At 51.4% G+C, this 12509-nt stretch overlaps 1 protein-coding gene across 1 annotated transcript; it reads left to right on the top strand.

Annotated features, from left to right (window-relative positions):
• The first annotated feature begins 11413 nt into the window (after positions 1 to 11413).
• Neurog3 (neurogenin 3) lies at positions 11414 to 12061 on the top strand. Its single transcript, XM_047552029.1, has one exon. The coding sequence runs from the start codon at positions 11414 to 11416 to the stop codon at positions 12059 to 12061; it is 648 nt and encodes a 215-aa protein (XP_047407985.1).
• The last annotated feature ends 448 nt before the right edge of the window (positions 12062 to 12509 follow it).

The raw sequence follows: 12509 nt of genomic DNA, 5'->3' as shown, positions 1-12509 counted from the left end.
CTCCCTGGAAGACTCAGGTGTGGTGCTTCTGAGACACCCAGGGGCAGCTGTTGAGTGGACCGTTGCCTCCGCAGCTCCTGCTGGAGGTCAGAGCTAGAGAGATACATTTGTGAGCATCTGGAGGGAGGCAGCCTTTGGGCGAAGATGAGATGGTTTAGGGAAAAGGTATGGAGTGAGAACGAAGGAATGGGTCTTAGGAATTCCAACATCTTTAGTCCATCGCCGGGTCTTTCCTCTCTCCCTCTCAGAGCTGAATCCACTCATTCTCCCCAGGCCCATCCCATGGCACCTGTCAGGCCCCCACCCCTCCGCTCTCACCTGAACAGCATCTTGGCTGCTGCTCTGTTCACGCCACCCTCCTCTTTTCAAACATGCTGGTTTCTTTCATAAGCTACATTATGAGGATACCAGACCTTGACTCCGAACTCAGTGCTCTGTTGGTTGCTCTCAGGGAAAATGCCCCCAAAGTTCTGCAGAACCGATGTCCACAGCTTCAACATAAACCTGGTTCTCTGTACTCCCTCCACAAGGCCTCTTGCTTTATCAAATGTGCCGTGTTCCTTCCTGCTTCAGGCCTCTACCTTTTAAAAATGAAGGAGTACATGACTTGCCTGAAATTGCTCAACACCGCAGTTCTTAATATTTGGGAGAGGGCATCATGGACCCCTTAGGTGACTTGCTGAAACTCTGGTACATTGCATATTATCTAGAACATTGCTTGAGTTTCACAACAGCAAGCCCCTGTGCTGGTGGGAGGTGGGAAGAATGGCATTACATTGAAAATCACCACTTCCATCTAAGGAGGAAAAGCTCATGTTGTCCAATAACTAAGTGTGACAAAGAATGCTGGTAATAGATTTCCAAATGATAGCTGGGTATAGGGCCATCCCCACTATATTTCCCAGCCTCCCTTGCAGCTAAATGAAGTCATGTGATGAAGTGCTAGCTATGGGAAACTGAGCAGAAACAATGTATACAGCTTCCAGGTTGTGCCCTCAGAGAAGGATGTACCTCCCCTCCTCTTCCATCATCGCTCCATCTGGAATGTGGACACAGTGGCGACCATCTTGAGTAATGAGAATAAGGCAAAAGCACGAAGAACATAGAGCAAGAAGAGAAGTGTTGCTCAATAAAAATGGGATGGGTTGAGGCAACCCTTGCTTTCATGTTCTTTTTATTACATACATGAAGAAATCAGAGGATGACTCCTTTGCAGAAGTCACTAAATTATTTCATCATCCTTAACATCCCACAGATGTGCCAAGGTCAGGCTGATCACCTATTCAACTGATAAACGTGATAGTCATTAGGCTGTTCACAGAAATTAGTTTTCTTCCTTGCTTTGGTTTGTGTAACTCCAGAAGCAGATCCTGAGGCAAGGGTTTAAGTGCAAGGGGTTTCTTTGGGAGGCAATCCAAGGAGACAGAAGAGAGTGGGCAAGGGAGGTCACTAAAGTGTGCATTATCAAACCACTGTCCACTATAGGCACCTGGAGCTCAGTCCCACTGGGAACTCAGGGACAGAGGGGAGAGTATGCCTCAAAGTTATCCCAACTAAGAAGAGCATTGGGATATCATCCACCACACCCATTCATCATTGACTGGAGGATGCTTCTAGAAGTGTTAATCCCTGTACTTCCAATCTGTCTTGTGTACTGGTCAAGCATGAATCCATGAAAGCCTTAGGCAGAGAATTGCAGATGATCACAAATAATAGCCTTTGGTATATATAAGAAAATATTGATGGGAATATGGACAGGTCATGACAATGCTGCACTTTTCTTCTGGACACATGGTAACCTTTTTCAAATTAGGTGTGATCATGTGACTGACTTTAGTCAATGAAATGCAAATAAGAGCTACACCTATCACATTTGCACCAAAGCTTTAAGGGTCTGTGTACAGTTTACCACAGTCCTTTTTCCCTGCCACAATGATGGCAGAAGCACATGCAAAAACAGAGACTCCATCACGCTAGGTCCCTGAGTTACTATGAAAATCAGAGCTTCCTGCAATCTGGGTAGAAATGTAGTAAGAACAGGTAATTGATTTGATTTGCTAAAGCCGCTGATTTCTGGGGTTGTTTGTTACCATAGTATACCACAGCTTTCCCTGACTGATACAATAAATTTAATCCACAATGGTAGAGTTCATAAGCTGAATTCAGCCCGCAAGTGGCTTTTTTTGTGAACAGTGGTTGGTTTTTGTTGTTTGGTTTGTTTTTTGTTGTTTGTTTTTGTGATGCTGGGGCAGGACCTGGTGGAAGCTAGGCAAGTGCTTTACTACAGAGTTACACGCCCAGCCCACACCTGGGTTTTGTTTGACCCACTAAATGCTAGTTTATAAATGCTGTTTTAAAAAATGGAATCCAGATACCTAACTTCCAGGTAAACACTGGCCACGTTCCCTCTTGGCAGCTATAGGCTGTATCCACTTGGATGTGGTATAAGCTCTCTATGGTGGATTCCTCACTTGCCTCTTACATTAGCTGACCCCATAGGTATTTAGGTTTGTGAACCAGTTCTTGGTGCTCTGTTGAAGGCCATAGAGGATTCACTGATGTTCAGGAGCCCCACAGCCCCACAGCCTTGGCTCTGCCCTCTGCATCAGAGTTGACAAGAACCACAGAGGTGTGATCAGACCCCTCCTCTCATATCATGCCCTTCCGACCTCCCTGTGGCTGCCTGATGCCCAGTCTCCTTCACAGGCTGGGCCCATCCATCCTCTCTCTGTTGGAGACCTATTATTTACAGTATCCCAGCATGACACAGCCCCTGACCTGGAAAGCTCATCCTCTGTTGAAGGAGACACTTCCACACACTCAGGAAAAGAGTCCCCCTTGCACAAAGCAGAGTTTGAGGGCAACACGGAGCACAGGATCTGGGACTCCATTATTGTGCTGTACAAAGAGATTTGGGCTCTGACCCAGCCTCTACCGCTATGTAAATCTGGATAAGACACATTTCCTCTCTGAGCCTTCAATCCAAATCATGTGTCAAATGAGGTTTGGCACAACATACTAGAGAAGGTCTCAGCACTAATCCTCAGGTTCTTGATATTTCTTACAACACTTTGCACTTGGGGGTTTGTGCTATTGAGCTACAATTCTTTAGAAATCAACTAATGCTGATTTCAATTCACCTATGTTAAGGACTGTAGTAATGAATTCCACCCATGTTCTCCAAGAACTTTTATGGCAGGTGAATGAGAATCCCTCTTCTGTGTGTTCATCTTATTTGGAGGATGACTTTCCAATGTATGTTCTGTACAACTAAATAGTCATCCTAACTAATCATCGTAATGAAGCCAGGGAGCAGGAGCAGACAGGGCCTCCTGAGCTCATTTAGTCCACCCCACTGCCTCTAAGTAGGCTGCTCAACTATTTCAGGATGAGAATAGGTCTCTACAGACAGGATTCAAGCTCATCTGAAGAAGACACTCACTGTATTTATCTAATGGGAGTGATCTGGTCATAAAAAGTCCAAATCCCTGATTTTCCAATTTGAGCCACTTCCCTTGGGTCTAATCTTTGGGACTGTGTGAAACAGCTGGCCACCACCTTCCCATAATGACCCTTCATAAACATTTATGGGACAAAGGTAAGGTATACCCGATTGACCAAGGCCATCTCGATATATGGGCAATGGCACTGACAGGACTTGATTTGTAGTTTCCTGTGCAGACAAGAAGCTCTGCAAAACACTCTCCCTTTTATACTGGCATCTGCAAAATAGACCACACCCACCAAATGAGATTATATGCAGGGAACCTCTAAATCCACTATGGCTTCTGGCAGGATAAAATAAATGTGCCATATGCACGCACTATCTGCCAACTTCCTCAATTAGCCTGCAACTTGCCATAAATAAGCTCACGAGTGGGGTCCACAGTGTAACACAGCATCAGGGTACATGGGACATGGAGTCCAGATCAGAAGACCCATTCTTATTTCTACCCCACAATACAAGTTGAGTGCCCCTGGGTAAGGGACATCACCTCTCTTAAGCCTCAGATTTTTTATCTGAAAAAACAAGATGCTGATCTCTGATCAAGTTGCCTTCCTAGTTTGATTTAAAAAAAAAAAAAAAAAAATATATATATATATATATATATATATATATATATATACTGACCACATACAAACCTGGATTCTTACTATGGATGACACACGTTACAATATTTGCAGACTCCAAAGTGGGCTGCAGAAAGAGAGCAGTGCAAGAAGAGTCACCTTTAAGAACTGCTCATTACACTCACCTTCACTTTTTGATGCCAGTATTTTTAGTGGTATGTTTTATAATGTGCATATCATGTTTATTCATAAATGCCTGAGCCCTTAATACTTGCTGTTGCTGATGACAGGAATCCTAATCATCTAAGCGCTGTGAGGTAGGTACTCTATTATTATCCCCTTTTACAGGTGAGAAAACCTGTATTCTTTGCTCCAAAATACTTATCCCCTAAAGCCCCAGCTGAGACTTTCTCACCTCCAAAGTTCTCCAAAGGGTGGCAGCATGGAGATCCCAGGGTGTGGGCAATGCGTAAGGCCAGGAGAGTGACAAAATGAAGATTACCTGCCAGATAGGTGGAGTGGATACCAGGGAAGCTGAATTCTAATCTCATCTCCAGGCCATGACTTTGAACCTCAGACTGCTCAGTTGTAAAATGGGAATTTAAAAAAACTCATTTTCTGGCTCTCCCTCACAGGTTATGTGAGCGTGCAAAGTGAGCCACCTCCCTTGAAATTCTGCATAAATATCAGTGTCACTACGTATTGTGTAGAAAACTATTTTATTGCTTTTCCACTGAGCTGGTTTAGAAGTAATTCTTGACTGATCCCACCTATCACTCCTGCCCCCTTCCGGCCTCCCCAGCCTGACACCTGGAGGGAGTGACCTAAAGGAAAGATGTACATCAATTCCTCCTATTCTCACCTCCAAACTCACAGCAATTCTGGCACACTCTGGCTCTTACCACTGCTACCTAAACAGATTCCCCACTGGGACAGGGGGAGTTGTAAGGAGGCGACAAGACTGGAAAACTGAGAAGCAGACAGGCAGAGAACTCATCTGTCACCACAAACCTGACTTCTAAAAAGTCATTCCCAAAGGACAGTATCCCCTATCTTGGGCCAATGGATTTTAAAATGTAAAGAACACATTCAGGAAAATAAACACACACACACACACACACAATAAATAAATAAAGACAGTTTGTGTAAGGCCCAGGAAGACTGCCCCTCACCTCAGAAATGAGAACTGATCCAAGTTCACACAGACAGAGAACGGGCACACTTCTCCAGAAACAGGCAGGCCCAGAGAGAGGAAGGGGCTCAAGAGCCACCCAGAGCCACATACCCACCACCCTGCTTCCCAGCTCCATCACAATCCAGGAAGAAATGAAGGTCTGAAAAGCTGGTAACAACAGGCTTGCCTGACCTGGTCACTGAGCCCAAGAGTTGCACTTGGCCCAAGCAGTGAAAGGTGGAGGGGGCAGGGAATGGTTTTCTAAACCCTAGTGCCAAACCTATCTTTCCCCACTACCAATCATTGCCCCTGCACTTCAATTGTTGATAAAAGATTCACTGTCCAGAAACTCAGATCCAGGGAAAGAGAGAGACAGAGAGACAGAGTGAGTGTGTGTGTGGGTGGGTGGGTGGGTGTGTATGCTGGAGGAGGGTTTTCTTCACTCACAGTGGAAGCCCACTGATGTCCAAGACTTGGAATTTTGCAAACCTGAAAAAGAAATTATCTTTCTCCCCCCCTCCCACAGTTTTTTCTTTGACTAGATGGGAAAATGAGGCCTACCAAGGTGGAACTATTTCTATTTGCTCACAATGGTACAGGCATAAGTGTCAGAGACGCCTCCTGTCCAGGTCAACACATACGCGCGCACACACACACACACACACACACACACACACACACATCACTACTCCTCCGCCATATTTTGTCACCGCAGCAAGCTCCAAAGTTTGCATTCAACCAGCTAAGGAGACTAGCAGGCAGAAGTGTGCGAAATGAATTCCCAGGGTACAGGGCCACCCCTAAGGCTAATTTGGCAATCCCAGGAGGACCAAAAGTCCTACTCTCCAGAGTTCAGAAGCCCAGAAGTCAAGCGAGGACTGGAAGTCGGGCAATGTCCCCCGGGCACCTCCGGACCTTCTGGCCCTTCCCCCTCTTCCCAGGAGCCCCTTTTCCCTCTGTCTTTGGGTGCACTATCAAGCGCTCTCTTAGCTGCAGGCGCAGCGCGTCACTGCGCCAGAGGTCAAGCGCCAAGTACTAGGCTTCTGGAGGTGGCCTCCCGCCCCTTTGGCTTCCGTTATTTCTTTCTTTCTGGGGAGGGGAAATCACACAGCCTGTTTATTTCCCCAGCCCCGACCAGGCGCAAAGCGGGACATATGGGCTTCTTGCGCTCCGCATCTGTGCCATCAGTCGCGTTTTCTGTGGATGCTTGCGTGTGTGTGTGTGTGTGTGTGTGTGTGTGTGTATGCACGCGCGCGCATGCTTGAGGCCAGGGCCAGGACAAATGTGCATCTGTTAAAATTGACAATAAAGTCCCACAGCGAAGCTGCCAAGATTGGGGAGGCGGGTGGGAGCGGAAGACAGTGGGGGTGGGGGAGATCTAGAGTCTCAAAAGGAGAGGCCAAAGCTTCTGGCCCAGGTATTATGTCGGGAGAAGGTGAGGAGAGCAGCTGCTCCTTCTCGCGGGGTGTGTATGGGAGCGAGGATGCGTGTGTCCCTGTGAAGAGCACACACCGATCTGCTCAACATATGTCGCCACAAATCACAGTATCTCTCCCTCCTCCCACCCCCGCTCCCGGCGCAGCTCCTGACTCAGCGCAGAGCAGAGAGAGGCGCTGAGAAGAGGGGCCGTTTCAACAGGTGTCTTCGTGCGTAATGCACCTTTTCACGCATTCACGTCTCCGCCGCCAGCAGCAATAATGTGAACACTTTGTCTCCAGGCGCTGCGCGCGAGCTGCGGACGCCCTTGGGAGGAGGCCTTAGACAGGGAGGGGGATCTGGAAATAAAGACCTCGGGCCTCCTGAGCGTCCCGACCCTCTCCACCCTTTGTTCTAGGACTCCCTGGGCCAGAGATCCCTCGTGCGCCCTGGGGGGTAGCATATGGCGCCCTCTCACCTACCCAAGAAAAAGAACCAGCCACCCATTCAAGAGCGCACGAGGTCCCTGAGCCTGGGGAGGGGGATTCACCGAGGAAATGACTCCTCTCCTAAAACCGGTGAAGAGCCAGCCTTATCTCTCCCCACCCAACCTCCGCGGTCCCCTCAGCTGGCACAGCAGCCGTTGACTGCGGAGCAGTGCGCTGGGCAGCACCAGCCTGCGGAAGCGCCCCAGCTCCTGGCAGATGAAATATGGGGCTGGTGAGCCCCTGGAGACCATATGTTTTCAATAAAAGAAGACAAATAGGACCGAGATAGGCCTTGCAGCCAACCTGTTATAAATGAGTGGCAATTGGGCCAATGTACACGGGGGCAGGGCCCCCGGGGGGGAGGCCTGCTTGGTGCCAAATCCATGTGTCAGCTTCTGGGACAGGTGTGCCCAGGGGCCAGGGGCCAGGTCTCCCCTCTCCGGGTTTATCACTGCAAAGGTAATATTGTGCTAACTATGGGTAAACAGTCATTGTGAAAACCAGGGAGAGTTTATCAGAGGCGAACTAGTTGGGGGGTGGCTTAACAATAAAGTTGTCCGCCTTGGGAGCAGGTGACGGCTGGCTGCGCGGACTCCGGCGGTAGATGTTTTCCAAAGCACTCCACTTTACAATCTCTTGTAATTATTTATTAAACGAAATCTATTTATTATTATTTTAGCAAACACTGGAGACAGGTGGGGCTTTCTTTTCGTCCTCTCCTTTTGTTTGAAGGGCTGTTTGAAGTGGCCAGTCTCGGCCCGGGCAGCTCGCTCGCCAGATTTTTGTCTTCCCCTCTTTCAGTGCCGAAGCGAAGGCGAGAGAAAGAAGCCCCCCTCCTCTGGCAAGCCATTAGCTATTCAGCTTCTCATGGCCCCCACTCCTCACCCCATTCTCAAAGAGCCCCCAGGCATTGCTAAGATTCCCCCCGCGGACAGGAAGGCGGCAGGGCCAGCCGCTGCCTTCCTTCTTTTCCAATCTGCCCGCGGTCTCCAGGCGTCTGGCTGTCGCCTCTCTCCTACAGCCCCTCAACTTCCAGGCAAGCCTAGGTCTCAGAAGGTCGAAGGGTGCGGGGGGGTCCTGAAGGCCTTAGAGGCAGTGGATCACAGGAGGTTGTGGGAACCAGCTCTGCTCCCAATGGGAAGAGCGGTTTCACAAACCCAACCAGCGCGCATCGCGCAGTCACGGCCTGCGCCTCTGCACACTGCAGTGCAGGAGTTAACTTTGGAGAGGGGTCTGTGAGTTCCCTACGGCTGAGAGAAGAGGTATGAATCCTTGATCTTGAAACCCCCGAGACTCGTGGACATCTAGCTCTGGCTTCCTGGCCACAGAAAGAACTGTGGGGTGTCCTTCCGTCCCTCAAGGACGGCTGTCCCAGCAGCTGCGCTCCTCGCCTTTGATTGCTTTTTACGCAAAGCAAGGGTGGTGGCAGCCTGAAAGCCCTGGAGGGTCCTGAGCCAAAGGGGTGTTAAGGAGTCTGAATAAGAATTCCCAGTAGGTCCCAGAACTCTCTACCCATCAAGAAATCTTGGCCAGAATCCTCAGAGACTTGCCTGGCTCGTGAAGCTTGCTCTGTGCCAGTACCCAGTCCCTCAGGGCAGGCCCCAGCCAGGATCCATCCCTATCTGAGATCCACTTCCAGATGAGAGTCACCGCCGCTATGGGTTGCTCTTCAGACCCCCAAGTAATCACCAGGGCACTAAGGTCCCACCTAGCTAGGGCTCCCTCATCAGAGCACTGTCCCAGGATCCTAGGGAAGCATGTTTGAGGATCCTTTCCTGGTTCCTAATTTAAAGATGTACAAATCAAGCAAAGCTAGGATATGGGATAGAAAAGTGGAAAGCGAGCATAAGTGGAGCTGGATCCTCTTCACTGGGACACTGGACCATTACTCCTTTTCTTATCTGATCCTGTCATTCCTCCCAACTCAGAACTTCCTCTATTTTCTGTATTTTGATGTCTTTTGTTTCCCTCCAAATCAAAGGGAGGTAGACAGAACAAGGGGAAAATCTAGGTCTAGAAGTTTTAAGATCTGAATTCCATGGAGAATATAGAAAATAGAATTATGTTGTGTGACCTTGAGCAAGTCACTTTCCCTCTCTGGGCCTTGACTTTTCTATCTGCAAAGTGGGTCTCCAGTTTCATTCTTAAGACTAGAAGATAAGTTTGTAGCTAGTCCCGACCTAAGCGGAGGAGCTGCAACAGAATGTGAAGTCCGAATCCTGTGCACAGGAAAGTCTTTGTTGGTCCTGACCTTGACCCCAGACTTCATTTCCCCGGAAACCGGAAGGGACCCCGCTGCTTACAGCTGAGATGGGAAGGACCTCGGCCCCACCCCCACCCAATCCTAGCGCTCCCTCTAGCTGGCTCCTAAGCATATCATCCTCTACCAAGGGGAGAATTTTGCCCCCCAAGCAGCCTGGGCAGTGAGAGACCATCACTAGGGCAGACCTACCTCGTGCCCTCGCCCCATTGCCTTAGTCTCCCATCCCGGGTCTGGCCCCTCCTGCAGTTTCTGGGTGACTCAGAGTTTCTGGAACAGCTAGAAAGCGAAGACTTTGCTGCTAGAAAGCGAAGACTTTGCAACCCTGACTTAATCCCGACCTCGGCTTCCTCCCCAACGCACATCCCGGACAAGAGAGAGGAGCGGAAGCTGCAACCCCTCACCCTGAGTGACCGGAAGCAGAAGACCACGGGGTGTCCGACGCCGGGACAAGAGGGAGGGGCAGCAAAAAAGGACAGATGATACCTTCAGACGCACTTTGGAAACGTTTCCAGACAGCGCTAAGACGAGCAAACCTGGGACCTTGGAGTGTCCCTGCCTTGTGCTGGCTGCGCGATTCCTAAGTGATGCCGAGACAGAGGGCTGGACCAGGTGAAGCTGGCAGCCCACTTCCCGCTTGTGATTGGACAAGAAGACTAAGGGGGAAAGAGTTGATCTGTTTGCTTCTCACAGCGCCAGAGCACCCTGGGGGTTCAAAAGAACAAGCGCTCACTGTGAACTCCAGCCCCTCCCGACCTTTTCAAACCTCCCCACCTGTGCCCTGGCCTCAATGCTAGCTAGGACACTAACCATGAGCGGTAGTGGTGGAATGCCCCCTCTGGAGTCCCACCACAGTCACCTTCTGGGATGGGATCTGACTTGGGTCAGGTATGGGGATAGGGTGGGATTCTAAGCGTTTGCCTGGTTGACAGCTCAAGGCAAGGCACGGGTGGAGGGGCTTGGACACCCCAAGTCGAGGTTCTCTGAATAAAAGGGACATAGGCAGGATCTCTCCCGGGGGTCATTCCTATCTTTCCTCCCTGGATGGAGAGGGTCCGTGAAACACGGTCCCAAGAGTATTTCCTAACCTGACCCCATAGCGCAGGAGAGCCGGGTGTTATTTAGATTAGTGGGCGCTCCTCCAAGCTGCGAATCAGGACACCACACCTGGCTCCTTATTCTGTCTCTGCAACTATCATGCCATTTTAGAGGCAAGCCACCTTCTTCTCTGAGTCTAAATTTCCCGTGTGTGATACTCAGGGACTGGCCTTCCCAAAGTTCCTCCAGGAAACCAAGAGAGCGTTTGGACAGATGCCAGGGAAAGATGGGAAGGGGCAAAGCGGTCTAAGGCCGCCAGACGGGATCCAGACGAAGTTCTTCTCCCTGGGCGAGGCTCTTTGAGGAACCGAGAGTTGCTGGGACCGAGCCCGCAGGGAGAGAGCAAACAGAGCGGCGCTCCCCTCCCCCGACCCCGGCCCTTTGTCCGGAATCCAGCTGTGCCCCTCGGGGGTGGAGCGGGCTCGCGTGGCGCGGCCCCGGGGCCCCAACGCTGATTGGCCCGTGGCGCGGGCAGCAACCCGGCAGGCACGCTCCTGGCCCGGGCCGAGCAGATAAAGCGTGCCAAGGGGCACACGACTTGTGGCTCAGGAAATCCCCGCGGTCTGTGCGCGGTGAGGAGAGACAGAGGTCCAGGACCCCCTTGGTGCTTTTCTTCTCCTGTGGCAACTCCCAGGCGGTGGCGCCTGCAGCTCAGTCGAACTTGGGAGCGAACGGGCCAGCTCAGCTCCCTACTGCTCTCTGAGACTCACTGCTCTCTATCCTTTTGCGCCGGGAAAACTAGGTAACACTTGGAGACCTCCAGGGGGCCGGCGAGGGAAAAGGGGTCCCCCGATACTACGAAGGGGGCGGTTCATCCTCCTTTATCCCCCGACACCTGACCTCAGAACCGGGGACTGCCCGGGGCGATTGACCTAAGCTCACCCTTCCCTCTTACCCTGCCACAGGATGGCGCCTCATCCTTTAGGTGCACCCACTATCCAAGTGGCCCACGAGATCGAGCAGCCTTTCCTTGGAGTCTCGGATAACGTGGGGCCCTGTGCTGCGTCCGCCCCACCTAGCCCCACTCGAATGCCCGGAGACTGCTCAGAGGCAGAAGCGGGTGCCTGCCGAGGGGCCGCTAAGAAGCTCAGGGCGCGGCGAGGAGGACGCAGCCGGCCCAAGAGCGAGTTGGCGCTGAGCAAGCAGCGACGGAGTCGCCGCAAGAAGGCAAACGATAGGGAGCGAAATCGGATGCACAACCTCAACTCGGCGCTCGACGCGCTGCGCGGAGTTCTGCCCACCTTCCCGGACGATGCGAAGCTCACCAAGATTGAGACGCTGCGTTTTGCCCACAACTACATCTGGGCTCTGACTCAAACTCTGCGCATAGCGGACCACAGCTTCTACGGGCCAGATCCTCCCGCACCGTCCTGCGGGGAGCTGGGCAGCCCGGACAGCGGCTCCTCTGGGGACTGGGGATCACTCTACTCTCCAGTTTCCCAAACTGGCAGCCTAAGCCCAGCGGTATCGCTGGAAGAGCGCCCCGGGCTGCGGGCGCCCACCTCACCTGCCTGCCAGCGCCTGGGCACCCTGACATTCTCAGACTTCCTGTGAAGGGTTCTGTGGGTCTCTGGGCCATGGGTGTCAAAGCGAGGGAGGGAGTCAGAGCCGGTGGAGGTGGGCGGTGGCCCTTAAGCGCTTACTTCTGTCTCTCACTAGCTGACCCCTGGGTCGCTGGGTCAGCAGGCTGGCTTCAAACAGGCTCCAGTTCACGCAACCTTTGGGATGCTGGCGCAAAGTGGGCATTGCAGGTTGCGTGCATTTTGGGCCTCTTGTCTGCGGTTACTCCAAAACTCATTCAAAGAAAATAAGCGTGGTAGCACTTCACAACCGGAGACCCCGACGTTCTGGTTACCCTTCCCTTATTCAAATCTGTTGGTATGCCTTTCTGTCTGTCTCCTACCACCCCTCCCACAACGTGATGTAATCCAATGTTTGGTCTCAGCCCTTGCTCCCTCATCCTGTTCCAAAGAAGCTGCTGACTTTCTCTATTCCAAGCCCG

The sequence above is a fragment of the Sciurus carolinensis genome, chromosome 5 (genome assembly GCF_902686445.1).
Source record: "Sciurus carolinensis chromosome 5, mSciCar1.2, whole genome shotgun sequence".
Taxonomy (NCBI): Eukaryota; Metazoa; Chordata; class Mammalia; order Rodentia; family Sciuridae; genus Sciurus; species Sciurus carolinensis.
Note: the sequence above shows the minus strand (reverse complement) of the source record. Positions and strands in the feature narration are given on the sequence as shown.

Bases quoted from the DNA above. Each gene is read 5' to 3' on its own strand.
- Neurog3 (XM_047552029.1), top strand. From the start codon at position 11,414: ATGGCGCCTCATCCTTTAGGTGCACCCACTATCCAAGTGGCCCACGAG.